Source organism: Coregonus clupeaformis, chromosome 17 (genome assembly GCF_020615455.1).
Source record: "Coregonus clupeaformis isolate EN_2021a chromosome 17, ASM2061545v1, whole genome shotgun sequence".
Taxonomy (NCBI): domain Eukaryota; kingdom Metazoa; phylum Chordata; class Actinopteri; order Salmoniformes; family Salmonidae; genus Coregonus; species Coregonus clupeaformis.
Window position 1 is genome coordinate 5577021 of NC_059208.1, and position 19388 is coordinate 5596408.

The 19388-nt window shown below is 43.2% G+C and overlaps 1 protein-coding gene across 2 annotated transcripts in view; it reads right to left on the reverse strand.

Moving 5' to 3' along the window:
• LOC121586516 (RNA polymerase II subunit A C-terminal domain phosphatase) overlaps positions 1-19388 on the reverse strand; it is a 111761-nt gene that overhangs the window by 84412 nt on the left and 7961 nt on the right. Inside the window, exons 6-8 of one of the 2 annotated variants that reach the window (XM_041903254.2) lie at positions 18422-18512; positions 17393-17559; positions 5589-6764 (exon numbers count right to left, since the gene is read on the reverse strand). In XM_041903254.2, the coding sequence (XP_041759188.2) occupies positions 5589-6764; positions 17393-17559; positions 18422-18512 (1434 nt within the window). Of the gene's footprint in view, positions 1-5588; positions 6768-17392; positions 17560-18421; positions 18513-19388 lie in introns of both variants that reach the window. The other variant, XM_041903253.2, reaches the window with a different exon arrangement.

The following is a 19388-nucleotide window of genomic DNA, read 5'->3' on the forward strand; positions in this document are numbered from 1 at the left end:
GCGATATCTCAATCGTCCTCATTCGTGGGGGCCGACATGTTTGCTGTTGCCTTGTTTAAATGTGATTTGACTCAGTGAGCAACAACCATTATACTGTGCTCGTCCTCCTGATGTTTCCTAACAAAGACAAACACACTTGCAATGATATTAGCAGCTTTTTCCTTTGCTAATTATTATCTACTTAGCGAAGGAAAATCACTTGACTTTTCAGTGAAAACATTTTTACTTTAGGCAGTTTGTGTGCTTTTTATGCTCTTCTCTTGTTCGTTTGGCCTCAGAACCCAACGGTCCTCTCGCTCACTAGTCCAGTCACTACCTGATAATGATGGTGATTATGAACAAGCCAACTGTTTTATTCTACCAAAAGAGCAATTAACAGCCGCATAAACAGACGCTTGAAATGACCTGGACCAGTGAAACAGGGGGCGGGGGATGGTTGATGTGTTTGAGAGGATTATGGACCAGGGGGGCGGGCTCTAATGTGTTTGAGTTGTGAACCGGGGTCAGGCTCTGATGCGTTTGAGAGGTGATCATCATGTCATTATGGACGTAAATGAGTCTGACACGGCTGGCCCTGTAGTGCTACTCTGATCTGACATGCTGCATCAACAGGCTATGGGGAAGATCCCTCCCCTCTGACCTTCTCCTCCAATGGCCTTTAAGAAGGAGGCAAGGAGTATGCAATTGAGATTCTCCCTGTGTTGACGGTAACCTGACCTCCACTGTTGACAAGAGAGTCAGTATGTTTCCAACTAATCATTTAATCCATCTGCGTTGTGTTCCGCCTATGATTTTACCTCACCACTCAGACTTCAATTAACGACGGCATAAACAATACGGCTGGGAATTGCTAGGGACCACATGATACAATATTATCATGATCCTATAGTGCCGATTGGATATGTATTGCGATTCCATATGTATTGTGATTCGATACTGTGATTTTATTGCAATTCGATGTTCCAAACATATTGCTCACCATGTCTGCTGCAGATGGACAAGAAAGCCATGAGAAAACATGCTTTGATCAGTAATTGAAATAAAAGTGCTGGAAACAAATTGTCTCCCTATTTAAAAAGATGGAGAACAAGCTATGGAGGAAAAATACTGGAGTATTGGTGCAGGTACAGCCAACTAGAGCAAAAATAATATTGCGATATTGTCAAAATGATCCGATATATCGTCAAAAATAATATCCCGATATGTAATTTTTTCTCCCCATCACTAATAAACAGAAGGTTGACAACCACTGGAGACAGTGAACTGGCTCTGATGCGGTGGAGAGGATGGTGAACCAGGTGAAAAGGAGACCAGCTCTGATGCACCGGGGACAGGATGTGACGTGGTTGAGAGGTGACTGTGTCATTTTGGACGTATGGTGTCACCTGAGCTCCTGAATCAACAGGTTGTGCTGAGTGACTTAGGGGCATATAGTTGACCCAATAGCAGTTTTAAATTGTTACATGAAAAGGGTAAAGTTGGTAATTATTTTACAAACGGCAAGGTCGGGAGGAGAAGCTTCATTTCCAAAAGCTCCAACCAGTCAAAACCACTTGTTTTTGAGACAGGGGTGTCACAAAAGCTGTATGTTGTATTCATTAAGTAAGTTGTAGCTAATTTTAAAAATATGCATTATGATGCATCACAATATTGTTTTTAAATCAACAAACATTTCAATTATGAAAATGACAATTAATCGTTACCCAAAATACCATAACAGCCAAAGCCCTAATCAGCAGAGCAGAAAGAAACACAACGTTGACCCGGTCTCACCTGACCCGGTCTCAACTGACCCTACCTCCTCTCTACCACAACATTATGTATGAGCATCCATCACTTCTGTTTCCGCTAGACATCCCTGTGGAATAATCACTGAACAATATCTGATTATACAAAAGCCAAATATGTTAATGGATTCAACCTTAATTAAAATAAGGAATAAATTATAGGCTACATCATGTTGGATATCAAAAACGCATATTTCTACAGTTAGGCCTAGGCTATTACACAGAATAACAGTTGAATGGAATTGTTAAAGATGTGTTTCTGTAAAGAGGATAAGCCCTGCTTGGACATGAGCAGCTATAATAACTGGACTCCAGAGAAAGTCTGCAGAATGAGATGAAGATTTGTGTTGTCGGACCACAGACAGATTACTGTGGAGACTCGAGACACTTCAGAGATGTCCTGCTTTTCCCCAAACAGAGTTATGTTTCTCTATTATAAATAAACTTAATGAGAAATCTGATTAAAATGCAATAAACCAAAGTTCAGAATAAGGTTTTGTTATTCTTATTAAATAATATCCAAGGCTATGGATTGAATATCTAATTCTGTTCAGATAAATCATAAAGTTTGATTAGGCTGCATCTCAACGAGCAGAGTATTGACTTTAACAAATGAATACAGACTTTCCTCTATTAGTTTTCAGGTCACTGATCAGACTTCCCCTCATTATGTCAAACTGATGAAGCTGTAACTGAACTTTGTTTCTTTGTAGGCAAGAGTTCAGCAGAGGACAAACCATGAATCCCTGTACCTGTCTCTATGCAGATAGGATACAAAAAGCTTACCCCAAATCTGAGGGGACCACAAATAGGCCTACGCTCTAAAACAACTACATGCACTTACCCAGCCCCACCACTTGGCTTACCAAACAAAGTGGCAAGTCAGGCTGTTGATGTTTGTTACAATGATTGATACAGACTTAGTCATTTAAAAACGGTGCCTTTACCAGACAGGAAGGTACTCGGGTAGGTATGCAGGTACACAGAGTATAACCCCCCCGCCTCAGAACAGCCTCAATTCGTTAGGGCATGGACTCTACAAGGTGTCAAAAGCATTCCACAGGGATGCTGGCCCATGTTGTCTCCAATGCTTCCCACAGTTGTGTCAAGTTGGCTGGATGTCCATTAGGTGGAGGAACATTCTTGATACACACGGGAAACTGTTGAGCGTGAAAAACACAGCAGCATTGCAGTTCATTACACAAACCGGTGTGCCTGGCACCTACTACCATACCCCATTCAAAGTGTTGGGTACTAAATTCTAAACTTGAAATATGAAATATCGTTATTCACGTTACCATATTAGAACTGAGGGTATGGAATCTACTGAGAAAGGGGAGTGCAGGATGAACATGTTATTGTTAAATCTCAGGTGTCCTTTGGAGAGGAGAAGGGCCACAGTCTGGTTTCAGTCAACAGATAAGGTAGGACAGCCGTGAGTTGGGGAGGAGTGAGGAATTTGGGCCGAGGTCAGGTCAGGTGAAGTGAGAAAGTACAGGCATCACTAAAGTCCTGTCTAGCAACAGAGATGTATTGGCTGTCCAGATGTGCAAGGAGAAGACTCAGCATAGGAGGAAGGTATAAATATACGTGCTTGTGTAAACATGTCTTTGTCTTATGCAGCTGTTTGACCCAGTGGGTGAACAAACTCAGTTTGAGCTTTTCCTATTCGTCCGTGAATTTTACTCTGTTTATTTAGAACCTAACAAAAAGGCACTTACATCTTTTTTTTTGCCCATTAACCCTCTGAATGGCAGACATACACAATCCATGTCTCAATTGTCTCAAGTCTTAAAAATCCTTCTTTAACCTGTCTCCTCCCCTTCATCTACACTGATTGAAGTGGATTTAACAAGTGCCATCAATAAGGGATCATAGCTTTCACCTGGATTCACCTGGTCAGTATGTCAAATAGCAGGTGTTCTTAATGTTTTGTATATTCAGTGTATTTACAGTGCCTTCAGAAAGTATTCATACCATTTACATTTACATTTTAGTCATTTAGCAGACGCTCTTATCCAGAGCGACTTACAGTTAGTGAGTGCATACATACATTTTTTTATTTTTCATACTGGCCCCCCGTGGGAAGCGAACCCACAACCCTGGCGTTGCAAACGCCATGCTCTACCAACTGAGCTACATCCCTGCCGGCCATTCCCTCCCCTACCCTGGACGATGCTGGGCCAATTGTGCGCCGCCCCATGGGTCTCCCGGTCGCGGCCGGCTACGACAGAGCCTGGATTCCACTTGACTTATTCCACATTTTGTTGTGTTACAGCCCGAATTCAAAATTAATGTAAAAATAAAAATAACAAATCTCACCCATCTACACACCATACCCCATAATTACAAAGTAAAAACATGTTTTTATAAATTTTGGCAAATGCATTGAAAATGAAATACAGAAATATCTCATTTACATAAGTATTCACACCCCTGAGTCAATACATGTTAGAATCACCTTTGGCAGCGATTACAGCTGTGAGTCTTTCTGGGTAAGTCTCTAAGAGCTTTGCACACCTGGATTGTACAATATTTGCTAATGTTTATTTTTAAACTTCTTCAAGCTTTCTCAAGTTGGTTGTTGATTATTGCTAGACACCTATTTTCAAGTTTTGCCATAGATTTTCAAGCCGATTTAAGTCAAAACTGTAACTAGGCCACTCAGGAACATTGAATGTCATCTTGGTAAGTAACTCCAGAGTATATTTGCTCTTGAATTTGTCTCCCAGTCTGTTGGAAAGCAGACTGAACCAGGTTTTCCTCTAGGATTTTGCCTGTGCTTAGCTCTATTCTGTGTCTTTTTATCAACAACAAAAAAACTCCCTAGTCCTTGCTGATTATAAGCATACCCATAACATGATGCTGCCACCACCATGCTTGAAAAAAATAGTGGTACTCAATTATGTGTTGTGTTGGATTTGCCCCAAACATAACGCTTTGTATTCAGGACATAAAGTTAATTTCTTTGCCACATTTTTTTGTTGCAGTTTTCCTTTAGTGGCTTATTGCAAACAGGATGCATGTTTTGGAATATTTTGTGTCTGTATAGGCTTCCTTCTTTTCACTCTGTCATTTAGGTTAGTATTGTGAGATAACTACAATGATATTGATCCATCCTCAGTTATCATATCACAACCATTAAATTCTGTACCTGTTTTAAAGTCACCATTGGCCTCAAAGTGAAATCACTGAGCGGTTTCCTTCCTCTCCAACAACTGAGTTAGGAAGGACGCCTGTATCTTTGTAGTGACTGGGTGTATTGATACACCATTCAAAGTGTAATTAATAACTTCACCATAATCTAAGGGATATTAAATGCCTGCTTTTTATATTTTTACCCATCTACCAATAGGTGCCCTTCTTTGTGAGGCATTGGAAAACCTCCCTGGTCTGTGGTTGAATCTGTGTTTGAAATTCCCTGCTCGACTGAGGGATCTTAGAGGGATCTTAGAGATGTGTGGGGTACAGAGATGGGGTAGTCATTTAAAAAGCATTTTAAACTCTATTATTGCACACAGAGTCCATGCATCTTATTATGTGACTTGTTAAAGACAGTTTTACTCCTGAACGTATTTAGGCTTGCCATAACAAAGGGGTATAATACTTACTGACTCAAGACATTTCAGCTTTTCATTTTTAATTCATTTGTAAACATTTCTAAAAACATAATTCCACTTTGACATTATGGGGTATTGTGTGTAGGTCAGTGACACAAAATCTCAGGCTGTAAGACAACAAAATGTGGAAAAAGTCAAGGGGTGTGAATACTTTCTGAAGGCACTGTAGGTAGTAACTCACCTGCTCTAGCAGCAATGAGGTGCGTGGTTCTGCCTGGGTCTTTAGAGCTGAGAAGGAGGCCCTTGCCTAGCTTTGCTCCCAGGGCCTTGGCGTGGTAGTTCTCCCTGGTTCTCTCCATGGGGTAGTTGGTGGGGTATAGTCCAGAGAAAACAATGGTGGTGCCCTCCAGGCTCCTGGCCTTCAGCTCCGGGACGATCTTCCTGATGTCAGGCGTCTCTTGGCGTTCCTTCCTGAGGAAGGCATCGTAGCGGGCGTAGTATTCTCCATGGATACGCTCCAACACCTCTTCTAGGTAGATGAGGTGGTCATCCTTGTCCACATCCACCTCCTCTTTCTCCTCCTCTTCCTCCTCCTCTTCCTCCATGCTCGGGTCCAGAGACTCCTCCCCCATGGTGACTCCTGACTGTTCACTGTTCTGGGACTCTGTCTCAGCCTCCCTCCGTTCTGAACGCCCGTTCTCCTGCTCCGGGTCTGGAGGGAAGACAACCCCTGACCCTGACGTCTCCTCTGAGGTCACCCCTACTACCGCTGAGCTGTTCTCCCCAGTGCTCTTCTCCTTACTCTCCCCCTTCTTTCCTCCAGCCCCGCCTGATGGCTCCTCTACTGCCGCCTGCTCCGCCCCTTCCTGTTTGGACTTCTTGGTCTGGCTGGACACCCCCTCCCTCTCGTTGTCTGATGAGGGTGGTTTACCCTTAAGAGAGTCAGAGTCACTGTCGCTGGACAGGTCAAAGTCTAGGTTGCTGTTGGGCTCATGGAGGTCTGGAGGAGTGGAGGATGGAGGACGAGGAGTGGATGAGTTCAGCCCACCCGGAAGGGGAGCTTCCTCCCCTGAGCCCAATGTCCTGCTGCCATCCTTCCCCTCATCTTTCACATTCGTCCTGTCGCTCACCTGTGCTGCCGTGCTGGCCTCGGCTCCCTCGCCCTGACCCCGCCCCTCCTCCACAGCCTCGCCACCGTCCGGTTGAGTCCGTTCATTGGCTGCTGCTCCCTGAGTGACTGAAGGGGCTGTTGACTCCTCCCTTCCTCCATTGTTGTAGTCTTTGGTCCGCTGTTTCTTAAGACCGTTACTCTGCTCCTCTGATGCCGACGACCCCCCAGATGGCCCTGCTGTAGGCCCCGTTGTCCCTGACGTTACTGCTGGTTCTGAGGCCTCTGCCGGTCGGCTGGCCTGGCTGCCTGCTAGGGTAACACAACATCACAGGCAGACCCATAAGCACATTAAAAAACATGCACAGACATTTTGCAACTTAAATCGCTAGACTACTAGGTGTCTGTGAACAACTTTCATTGAAGTTGTTTTAGGAGGTGTAACTGAATGAAGGCAAGCTGACCTGTGGCCACTGAGGCATTAAACCACAGCATTGAGAACATTGTCTGCTTCAAAACTATGGTTAAAGTGCATGCCTCAACAAGACAATGTTCTCTATAGCACTTTATCCTCTCAGTAAATCTACTCACTATTTTGAAAACATAAATATGCCCATCACTGGGTCTGGCAGCAGAAACCGGTAAATTATCATATATTATTTATATGAACAGTGTGGCGTGAAATGGATGTCGAAATCTGGCTTCTCTACAGCCTCTGCATGATGAATCAACGCTCAGGGTGGGGACAGACAGCCCATCTCAGTATGGAGCGCAGTTCACAATGCATGTAGACCTATAGTATTACCTCATCATGGTAAAAACATTTCTTGTGACAGGTAGGCCTACATTTGCTGCAGAATAGTCTATGCTACAGTAACATAAAGACCGAATGCATGTCTAATTTATCCATCTCCATCTGGCTTTCGGGGGTCACCTTGTTTTTTTAAATAAATACAAATTTTAAAACAGCCCATCACTCGAATATCGTTGCTTTAAAATCATCAGTGCAGGCGCAAGCACTCTCGCAGTCTTTCTCTCTCTCTCTCCATCAACTCTATTCAAATTGCATCCAAAATAGTTAATCCTGATCTAGATTGATAGCAATATATAGAGATGTCCTAGCTGACCTCTTTCAGGTAATAAATTCAATGCAGTATTAGCCTTATATTTAGAAAATTAATGATGGGTTATGCATAATAAGCATCTAACTTATAGCCTCTGTCTCTTGCGCAATACGCACGCACCTGTGCTCCACTGGCCTTTCCTTAAAAAAAATGGTCCTTAGTCCTATGCAGGAAAAGCTAGACTAGAATAGCTTGCTGGACATTTTATTGGGCCAATATATTCGAAGAGGGCCACAAGCGCTTTTTTTTGCTGAATGTTAAATAGAGCAGCCAATAGAACAGTTAAATAATTATTTATTCTGACCCATAACCATTCAATCAATCTTCGTGAAGGGAAGTGAAAGCCTTCTGCATCTAATTCTAGTCAAATATTATTCAAGGATGTCATTAGAATGATGAAGATAAGGACATCGAAACTTATTTAATTTAATTTGAAAGCGAGGAAGGAATGAAGCAACAATAGAGAGAGAAAGAGGAAGGCTAATAACATTAGGGGAAATATTATGAAAGGTATATACGCGTCAGCCTACTAAATATACAAATAGGACCTATTATATTTCAAAATTAAAATCAAATTCGCTAGCCTATACTTGTAACTTTGTAGGCCGCATGTGCTGCACCAGAATCGCATGTTCTCTCCTGCTTTATCATGGTTTGAACAATGTGCGTAATTCCAGTCCATATAATACAGTATAATACAGTATAATACAGTACAGTAATACAGTTCACACTCAAAATGATTAGCCTACTGGAGCTAGTTTCATTTATTTACCCAAGAAAACATATAGCAAGCTACATCTATGGGCTTTTATGTTTTTCTGTCGTGCGTAAAGTGCAGTAGCCTATATCATATACTGTACATACACACACGTGAGTACAGTGGGGAAAAAAAGTATTTAGTCAGCCACCAATTGTGCAAGTTCTCCCACTTAAAAAGATGAGAGGCCTGTAATTTTCATCATAGGTACATGTCAACTATGACAGACAAAATGAGATTTTTTTTCCAGAAAATCATATTGTAGGATTTTTTTATGAATTTATTTGCAAATTATGGTGGAAAATAAGTATTTGGTCAATAACAAAAGTTTCTCAATACTTTGTTATATACCCTTTGTTGGCAATGACACAGGTCAAACGTTTTCTGTAAGTCTTCACAAGGTTTTCACACACTGTTGCTGGTATTTTGGCCCATTCCTTCATGCAGATCTCCTCTAGAGCAGTGATGTTTTGGGGCTGTCGCTGGGCAACACAGACTTTCAACTCCCTCCAAAGATTTTCTATGGGGTTGAGATCTGGAGACTGGCTAGGCCACTCCAGGACCTTGAAATGCTTCTTACGAAGCCACTCCTTCGTTGCCCGGGCGGTGTGTTTAGGATCATTGTCATGCTGAAAGACGCAGCCACGTTTCATCTTCAATGCCCTTGCTGATGGAAGGAGGTTTTCACTCAAAATCTCACGATACATGGCCCCATTCATTCTTTCCTTTACACGGATCAGTCGTCCTGGTCCCTTTGCAGAAAAACAGCCCCAAAGCATGATGTTTCCACCCCCATGCTTCACAGTAGGTATGGTGTTCTTTGGATGCAACTCAGCATTCTTTGTCCTCCAAACACAACGAGTTGAGTTTTTACCAAAAAGTTCTATTTTGGTTTCATCTGACAAATCCCAATCCTCTTCTGGATCATCCAAATGTACTCTAGCAAACTTCAGACGGGCCTGGACATGTACTGGCTTAAGCAGGGGGACACGTCTGGCACTGCAGGATTTGAGTCCCTGGCGGCGTAGTGTGTTACTGATGGTAGGCTTTGTTACTTTGGTCCCAGCTCTCTGCAGGTCATTCACTAGGTCCCCCCGTGTGGTTCTGGGATTTTTGCTCACCGTTCTTGTGATCATTTTGACCCCACGGGGTGAGATCTTGCGTGGAGCCCCAGATCGAGGGAGATTATCAGTGGTCTTGTATGTCTTCCATTTCCTAATAATTGCTCCCACAGTTGATTTCTTCAAACCAAGCTGCTTACTGTGATGTCACGAGAGGCTGTGTCCTGGAGGGACGTTACATCCCCCTGAGGTGGCTGCAAACCCAGACAGCTATGGCTCCATCTGCTGGTATGGTCGGGAACTCCACCCCTCTATGGCCAATCTTCCCACGCAGCTGAAACAAATGAGGAGCTGATGAGCTGAAGGTTTTGGGAAGTGAAGAGACAGACTGAGGGAGTGTGTGGGGGGTGAAGAGACAGTCTCCAACCTGGGCTCTCTGGAGGACAAGAGTGCTGCACGTCCACTTCCATGAGGAATATAAGGATTTGGAGATACTTACCTTTGGGAAATACTCACCTTTGGATATATGCACCTGTGGAAATACGTGTGGGACCTTTGGAAGGACGTTTTGCTGGGTTGGCCACTAGCTGCAACGTGGAATACAGTAAGGCTGGGGAAAAGTTATTTGAGCGAGGGAGAGTTATGATTTTGGACGTGGAAGAGACATCCCTGAACTGTTAACCCTTAAAGAGCCCCAGAGAACAGAGTTGTGTTATAATTTCGTTAGTTTCCCAAGACCTTTAATAAAATCCTTGTTTTGTTTGAACCTTGTCTCCTTGCACTACTTGAGCAATCCCGCTGAAAGCTGTGTAGCCTCTCGTGACGTCACATTACCTATTGCAGATTCAGTCTTCCCAGCCTGGTGCAGGTCTACAATTTTGTTTCTGGTGCCCTTTGACAGCTCTTTGGTCTTGGCCATAGTGGAGTTTGGAGTGTGACTGTTTGAGGTTGTGGACAGGTGTCTTTTATACTGATAACAAGTTCAAACAGGTGCCATTAATACAGGTAACGAGTGGAGGACAGAGGAGCCTCTTAAAGAAGAAGTTACAGGTCTGTGAGAGCCAGAAATCTTGCTTGTTTGTAGGTGACCAAATACTTATTTTACACCATAATTTGCAAATAAATTCATAAAAAATACTACAATGTGATTTTCTGGATTTTTTCTCTCTAATTTTGTCTGTCATAGTTGACGTGTACCTATGATGAAAATTACAGGCCTCTCTCATCTTTTTAAGTGGGAGAACTTGCACAATTGGTGGCTGACTAAATACTGCCACTGTATGTGTGCCATTCAGAAGGTGAATGGGCAGGATAAAATATTTGTGCCTTTGAACGGGGTATGGTAGTGGGTGCCAGGGACACCGGCTTGTGTCAAGAACTGCAATGCAACTGGGTTTTTCACGCTCAACAGTTTCCTGTGTGAATCAAGAAATGGTCCACCACCCAAAGGACATAAAGCTAATTGACAACTGTGGGAAGCATTGGAGTCAACATGGGCCCGCATCCCTGTGCAACGCTTTCGACACCTTGTAAAGTCCATGCCCTGACGAATTGAGGCGGTTCTGACGGCATATGTGTTATTTCATAGTTTTGATCTCTTCACTATTATTCTACAATGTAGAAAATAGTAAAAATAAAGAAAAACCCTTGAATGAGTAGGTGTTCTAAAACTTTTGGTAGTGTACAGTGAAGGAAAAAAGTATTTGATCCCCAGCTGATTTTGTACATTTGCCCACTGACAAAGACATGATCAGTCTATAATTTTAATGGTAGCTTTATTTGAACATTGAGAGACAGAATAACAACAACAAAAATCCAGAAAAATGCATGTCAAAAATGTTAAATTGATTTGCATTTTAAATGAGGGAAATAAGTGTTTGACCCCTCTGCAAAACATGACTTAGTACTTGGTGGCAAAACCCTTGTTGGCAATCACAGAGGTCAGACGTTTCTTGTAGTTGGCCACCAGGTTTTCACACATCTCAGGAGGGATTTTGTTCCACTCCTCTTTGCAGATCTTCTCCAAGTCATTAAGGTTTCGAGGCTGACGTTTGGCAACTCGAACCTTCAGCTCCCTCCACAGATTTTCTATGGGATTAAGGTCTGGAGACTGGCTAGGCCACTCCAGGACCTTAATGTGCTTCTTCTTGAGCCACTCCTTTGTTGCCTTGGTCGTGTGTTTTGGGTCATTGTCATGCTGGAATACCCATCCACGACCCATTTTCAATGCCCTGGCTGAGGGAAGGAGGTTCTCACCCAAGATTTGACGGTACATGGCCCCGTCCATCGTCCCTTTGATGCGGTGAAGTTGTCCTGTCCCTTTAGCAGAAAAACACCCCCAAAGCATAATGTTTCCACCTCCATGTTTGACGGTGGGGATGGTGTTCTTGGGGTCATAGGCAGCATTCCTTCTCCTCCAAACACGGCGAGTTGAGTTGATGCCAAAGAGCTCGATGTTGGTCTCATCTGACCACAACACTTTCACCCAGTTCTTTACTGAATCATTCAGATGTTCATTGGCAAACTTCAGACGGCCCTGTATATGTGCTTTCTTGAGCAGGTGGACCTTGCGGGCGCTGCAGGATTTCAGTCCTTCACGGCGTAGTGTGTTACCAATTGTTTTCTTGGTGACTATGGTCCCAGCTGCATTCAGATAATTGACAAGATCCTCCCATGTAGTTCTGGGCTGATTCCTCACCGTTCTCATGATCATTGCAACTCCACAAGGTGAGATCTTGCATGGAGCCCCAGACCGAGGGTGATTGACCGTCATCTTGAACTTCTTCCATTTTCTAATAATTGCGCCAACAGTTGTTGCCTTCTCACCAAGCTGCTTGCCTATTGTCCTGTAGCCCATCCCAGCCTTGTGCAGGTCTACAATTTTATCCCTGATGTCCTTACACAGCTCTCTAGTCTTGGCCATTGTGGAGAGGCTGGAGTCTGTTTGATTGAGTGTGTGGACAGGTGTCTTTTATACAGGTAACGAGTTCAAACAGGTGCAGTTAATACAGGTAATGAGTGGAGAACAGGAGGGCTTCTTAAAGAAAAACTAACAGGTCTGTGAGAGCCGGAATTCTTACTGGTTGGTAGGTGATCAAATACTTATGTCATGCAATAAAATGCAAATTAATTACTTAAAAATCATACAAATGTGATTTTCTGGATTTTTGTTTTAGATTCCGTCTCTCACAGTTGAAGTGTACCTATGATAAAAATTACAGACCTCTACATGCTTTGTAAGTAGGAAAACCTGCAAAATCGGCAGTGTATCAAATACTTGTTCTCCCCACTGTACATACACACAAACAGTGCATTCGGAATATATTCAGACAACTTCACTTTTTCCACATTTTGTTACATTACAGCCTTGTTCTAAAATCGATTAAATATATTTTTTTCCTTCATCATTCTACACACAATGCCCCATAATGACAAAGTGAAAACAGGTTGACATTTTTGCACAAAAGAAACTACAACAAAAAACTGAAATACCTTATTTAAAACGTTTGACTGGTACTGTATCTGTGACCAATTGATGCATATCTGTATTCCCAGTCATGTGAAATCCATAGATTACGGCCTTATTTATTCATTTCAATTGACTGATTTCCTTATATGAACTAACTCAGTAAAAGCTTTGAAATTGCTGTAAATTGAATTTATAATTTTGTTCAGTGTGTGTATAGTTTCTCAAAAGGTTTCGTAAGAGTTTGTTTTACTCTTATCCACCAATAGTCACAATGTTTCCTGTTTTGAGGTTCAGAACATTCTCGTGAATTAAACTGATTAAAGTTTTAGTGTGATGATGCATCATGAAGAGGAGTATTGTGGCTGACAGTAGTTCACTGAGATCTAATTTGGCTTTGTATTAATTATTTAACCCTCGCTACGCAGAGCTGCATTCTGTCAGTTTTAAGACTTGAAGGTGCCATTGGAAAGTGCCACATTTTAGGGGATTGTTTCATCAGCTGAAGCTGTGGTTATACTGATGTAAAAATCTGTGTTGGAATAAGAAGATTAAAACAAGACATTATTGCTGCAGAATTAATTGTCCTTTTTCTGTTGTCATAAACAAAGTCAATGGCCCATGAAAGATTAATCACAGGAAGTTTTACCAAGTACAGAGAGGGAAAAAACTATTTGATCCCCTGCTGATTTTGTACGTTTGCCCAATGACAAAGACCAGTCTATAATTTTAATGGTAGGTTTATTTGAACAGTGAGAGACAGAATAACAACAAAAAAATCCAGAAAAACGTATGTCAAAAATGTTATAAATTGATTTGCATTTTAATGAGGGAAATAAGTGTTTGACCCCTCTGCAAAACATGACTTAGTACTTGGTGGCAAAACCCTTGTTGGCAATCACAGAGGTCAGACATTTCTTGTAGTTGGCCACCAGGTTTGCACATCTCAGGAGGGATTTTGTTCCACTCCTCTTTGCATATCTTCTCCAAGTCATTAAGGTTTCGAGCCTGACGTTTGGCAACTCGAACCTTCAGCTCCCTCCACAGATTTTCTATGGGATTAAGGTCTGGAGACTGGCTAGGCCACTCCAGGACCTTAATGTGCTTCCTCTTGAGCCACTCCTTTGTTGCCTTGGCCCTGTGTTTTGGGTCATTGTCATGCTGGAATACCCATCCACGACCCATTTTCAATGCCCTGGCTGAGGGAAGGAGGTTCTCACCCAAGATTTGACGGTACATGGCCCTGTCCATCGTCCCTTTGATGCGGTGAAGTTGTCCTGTCCCCTTAGCAGAAAAACACCCCCTAAGCATAATGTTTCCACCTCCATGTTTGACGGTGGGGATGGTGTTCTTGGGGTCATAGGCAGCATTCCTTCTCCCCCAAACACGGCGAGTTGAGTTGATGCCAAAGAGCTCCATTTTGGTCTCATCTGACCACAACACTTTCACCCAGTTCTCCTCTGAATCATTCAGATGTTCATTGGCAAACTTCAGACGGGCCTGTATATGTGCTTTCTTGAGCAGGGGGACCTTGCGGGCACTGCAGGATTTCAGTCCTTCACGGCGTAGTGTGTTACCAATTGTTTTCTTGGTGACTATGGTCCCAGCTGCCTTGAGATCATTGACAAGATCCTCCTATGTAGTTCTGGGCTGATTCCTCACCGTTCTCATGATCATTGCAACTCCACGAGGTGAGATCTTGCATGGAGCCCCAGGCCGAGGGAGATTGACAGTTATTTTGTGTTTCTTCCATTTGCGAATAATCGCACCAACTGTTGTCATCTTCTCACCAAGCTGCTTGGCGATGGTCTTGTAGCCCATTCCAGCCTTGTGTAGGTCTACAATCTTGTCCCTGACATCCTTGGAGAGCGCTTTGGTCTTGGCCATGGTGGAGAGTTTGGAATCTGATTGATTGATTGCTTCTGTGGACAGGTGTCTTTTATACAGGAAACAAACTGAGATTAGGAGCACTCTCAGCTAATTACCTGTATAAAAGACACCTGGGAGCCAGAAATCTTTCTGATTGAGAGGGGGTCAAATACTTATTTCCCTCATTAAAATGCAAATCAATTTATAACATTTTTGACATAAGTTTTTCTGGATTTTTTTGTTGTTATTCTGTCTCTCACTGTTCAAATAAACCTACCATTAAAATTATAGACTGATCATGTCTTTGTCAGTGGGCAAACGTACAAAATCAGCAGGGGATCAAATACTTTTTCCCCCCTCACTGTATATCCAACCTGTTTGTTTTTTTCTTTGTCGACATTCCACAGCTAATTGCGCTGTATTTAATGTCATTTAGTGAACCTTGATAAACAATCCTTTAAAGAGAAGCATCTAATTTAGGGCCTCAGCGATGCGTTAAATACCACAACTTAATGAATTCCTCTCTCTGCATCGGGGTTCCTGCTGATGCAAGACTTGTTGGGGTGTGATGAGAGAGAAAATAAATGTAGCCTGAAGTGACTTGAATCTGGTTCACCCGGAGATTCTGAAGTAATTCATCCCAATAAACCTGTGGAAGTCATCTCTAAAAACATCTGAATTTCTTTCCTTCGGCTTTGTTTCCATAGAGACCAGCACTGCTCCTGGATGGGTGAAGTCCCTGCAAACCCAGTCGGCCAGTGAAACACCCCCCTCCCCCCTTCACTGGAGCTAAGGGGCCTGGACCGAACCATGAAAAACAGCCCCAGACCATTATTCCTCCTCCACCAAACTTTACAGTTGGCACTATGCATTGGGGCAGGTAGCTTTCTCCTGACATCCGCCAAACCCAGATACGTCCGTCAGACTGCCAGATGGTGAAGCATGATTCATCATTCCAGAAAACACGTTTCCATTGCTCGAGTCCAATGGCGGCAAGCTTTACACAACTCGAGCCGACACTTGGCATTACACATGGTGATCTTAGTCTTGTGTGCGGCTGCTCGGGCATGGAAACCCATTTCATGACGCTCCCAACGAACAGCTCTTGTGCCGACGTTGCTTCCAGAGGCAGTTTGGAACTCGGTAGCGAGTGTTGCAACTGAGGGCAGATTATTTTTACGCACTACGCGCTTCAGCACTCGGCGGTCCCGTTCTGTGAGCTTGTGTGGCCTACCACTTCGCGGCTGAGCCGTTGTTGCTCCTAGACGTTTCCACTTCACAATAACAGCACTTACAGTTGACCGGCGCAGCTCTAGCAGGGCAGAAATTTGACAAACTGACTTGTTGAAAGATGGCATCCTATGACGGTGCCACGTTGAAAGTCACTGAGCTCTTCGGTAAGGCCATTCTATTGCCAATGTTTGTCTATGGAGATTGTTTGACTGTGTGCTCAATTTTATACACCTGTCAGCAATGGGTGTGGCCGAAATAGCTGAATCCACTAATTTGAAGGGATGTCCACATACTTTTGTATATATAGTGTATTTATATGCTTTATAATGCTTTTGAATGACACTTCCTGTTTTGGCGGAAAATACCGGGTTACCCGGGAGAAAAGTAACTTATTCTCGGGATGGAACATTTGTAAAATACAGGAAAAATATTCAACCCTAGTCCATGTGATGTCACAGAAATCAGCAGCACTTCCCTAATTGATCTAACAGCCTGTGTGTGTGTCATTCTCATCCTGGGAGCCCATAGAAGCACTCTCCCTCCTTTGTTGCTTGTCCTCTTTAACGCTACCGCTAATCAAAAAATCTCTGTACAGATCTCCTCTATGAGAGGCTCTCTGTGAGAAAAGAACCCAATGCCTTCTCTACTCCCTCCTGAGACTAAGCCTGAGATGGTAATAACGGTTCAGATGAACCCATCTCATTATGGCTACCCAGGCTTGGTGTCGGAGTATGAATACAGTGTTGATGATTGGGTTTTGTTAAGGCTTGGTCGCTCTAATTCCATCTTTATAACAGATCAGATCGATTAATTCAGAAAGCTGATAAAAAGCATTTGGATTCTGCTCAACCCTGGCCTTTGGGATAGATACTTTTCCTGACTGTTCTAAAAAGGTTCTAAAGTTAGATTTTAACGGTATTCTCACAGAAAGATTGCCAAGTGTTCCCCAGTCACCTCACTCTCTCTCCCTCGGTGTTGAGAGGATCATAACTTAACACATCACAACTACCAAACTTAAAACTAATCACAAACATTTCTCTTAAAAGCTTCACCCTCCCACTGCGGAGCTGCAGTCTGCCACAAAGGAAAGTGGTGCATTGGTTGATGCAAATGAAATCAAAACAGTGAGACGTGATGAGGGGTATCTTGTGGCCAGAACTTCATTTGCAGCCAGAGTACCAGGATGAGATCACATCCCTTAAGTGCTCATCAAACCACTTCCTCCTCTTCCTCTCTGAACTTTGGTCACCAGAGGGTTTAAGTTTGAAGTATTTTTTTGTTTAGTGTTTGTAACACTGACAAAGCACTGAATGCCCTTATAAGAGTTGTTTTAATAGATCACTGTGCTTTATCATTTATTGACCACTTCACAACAATGTCCACTGTACCATGTTAAGCTCATCGTCTTCAGACCCTATATACCATACCTTTCCTTCCCTGCTGAGCCTCTTTAGACCCGGGTGGGGCGTTGATGTCTCCTGTCCCCTGGAAGTAGATGTATTTCTTCACAGTGATCAAGTTAGGAGCAAACTTCCACACATCCTCCCGATCATCTATAATACACACCATCGAGTCCCCACATGGGAACAGATTCCTGAGAGAGAGCGAGAGACAAAGAGAGCACGAGAGAGAGTTAGATATAAGTTAAACTGGCACTCCCTCTCCTCTCCTCTACATGTGTAACTCCTTAGGCAGTGTGTCTTTAGGGAATAACAAAGTCCCACAGTAACAGAGCAAAATGCTATGCTCTCTCTCGATCATTACCCAGCCCGAGGCTACGTCCCAAATGGCAGCCTATAACCTATGGGCCCTGGTCAAAAGTCATTTAAAGGGAACATGCTGCCATTTGGGAAGGACTACGCCTCCAGGGTAGAACTGAATTCTGGCTCTCACTCTTACCAATAATTATCTGAACATCATAACTATACAAGAACCACAGTTTCTACCATTAGGACTTTGAGAACGGTGTTCTAGTACGCTTCCTATAACAGGAGTCACTGATTAGAAGAAATACTGCATGGCTATTTTCCCTCTGCTCATCTCTAGCACTGTCATGCTAGAGCTGGAAGGCTCAGTTTTATAGTGCTGTATTGTCTGAGGGGGCAAAAAAGTGACTTCAGATGACTTGACTGCTGCCAGGTTTTAATCAACACTAAGGTCTAGTAGTTCCAATCATTACAGGAATTCCCTCTGTTGAATTCTTCAGCAGTAGTGGCTGAGCGGAAATACATTTCTCCCAATTCCACAGGATATCTCCCTTGAGTGAATTAATGCCTTTTCTCCAAAGTGTCGAAATGAAAGATAACATATCAGCTATGTCCTTTTCATATTGGACAGATTCTTCTTAAACGTCCTGGCTGAAATTGCTATTGGTATGAGTGTCAAAGTGTGATGTGTGGGCTTCAAAGCGGTATGTGCTACCAGCTCTGCCAAAGAGACAGAGACCCAGGTCTCACCTTAGGTTCCCTGTCTTGGAGAAGGGGTCGATGCATTCGTCTCTGGACAGGATCCTGTGAGAGAACAGCTTCATCTCAGGGTCCAGGAAGCCTGCAGTCACAGAAACAGGCGACAAGAAAAGCATCTTAAAATGGACTCAATAAATTATGAGAGAGACAGAGAGAGAGAGAGAGCTTGGTTAATAGTGTGGCAGGGGGTTCGGTTCCGCACGCTGGGCCGCAGCAGAGAGCAGACTCAACTGCATTAAACATCCTATTTAAAAGACCACTGTGGAAAAGTAGGATGTATTCAGCAAATTGAAGGTGCCGTTTTGCCAAACAGACAATCTCCATTACTCTCCAGCCATCTGGCGCTACACAGAGTAGCTGTACAACAAAGCTTTTGAGTCCATTTAGAGCCAATTCTCAAGTTCTCTCCCTTTGCTGTGCCTTTATCTGGAGGTTTTCAATTTGATCTCAAACGAAATTGCTGGCATCGGTGTGTGTGTGTGGGGGGGCGTCTCTGTATACTCAGTGGGCTCATTAAAACATCAAGGCTTTGAGATGAGAACTAAATGCAGGCTGGGTCTTATCAGTTCCTCTTTAGAAGCTGTACAATAATACGTGTCTGGAGGAGCAACAAAGACTGGTTTGATGGAGCAGCTACATCCCCACTGCACAACAAACACCTCGCTACCTGGCTGCTATTAAACCACAGAGAAGAGAGAGCAGACAGGTGGGCAGGCGTCTACCAAAGCACACAACAACAAACCTATCTACCTGGAGAAACAGTCAGATACACAGTGACCTCTCTGCTCCACAGACTAAGTACTACATTACCTATTCATTCGCTTCCAACGTTCAGTATAGAATAACTTCTAATTGGTAGCGAAAGATCGTCTCCAAACTTTGACGGGCCATATGCGGATAATTAGATTTATAAAATGCTCAAACGTGCATTATAATTTACTGTAAAGTGAGATTTATC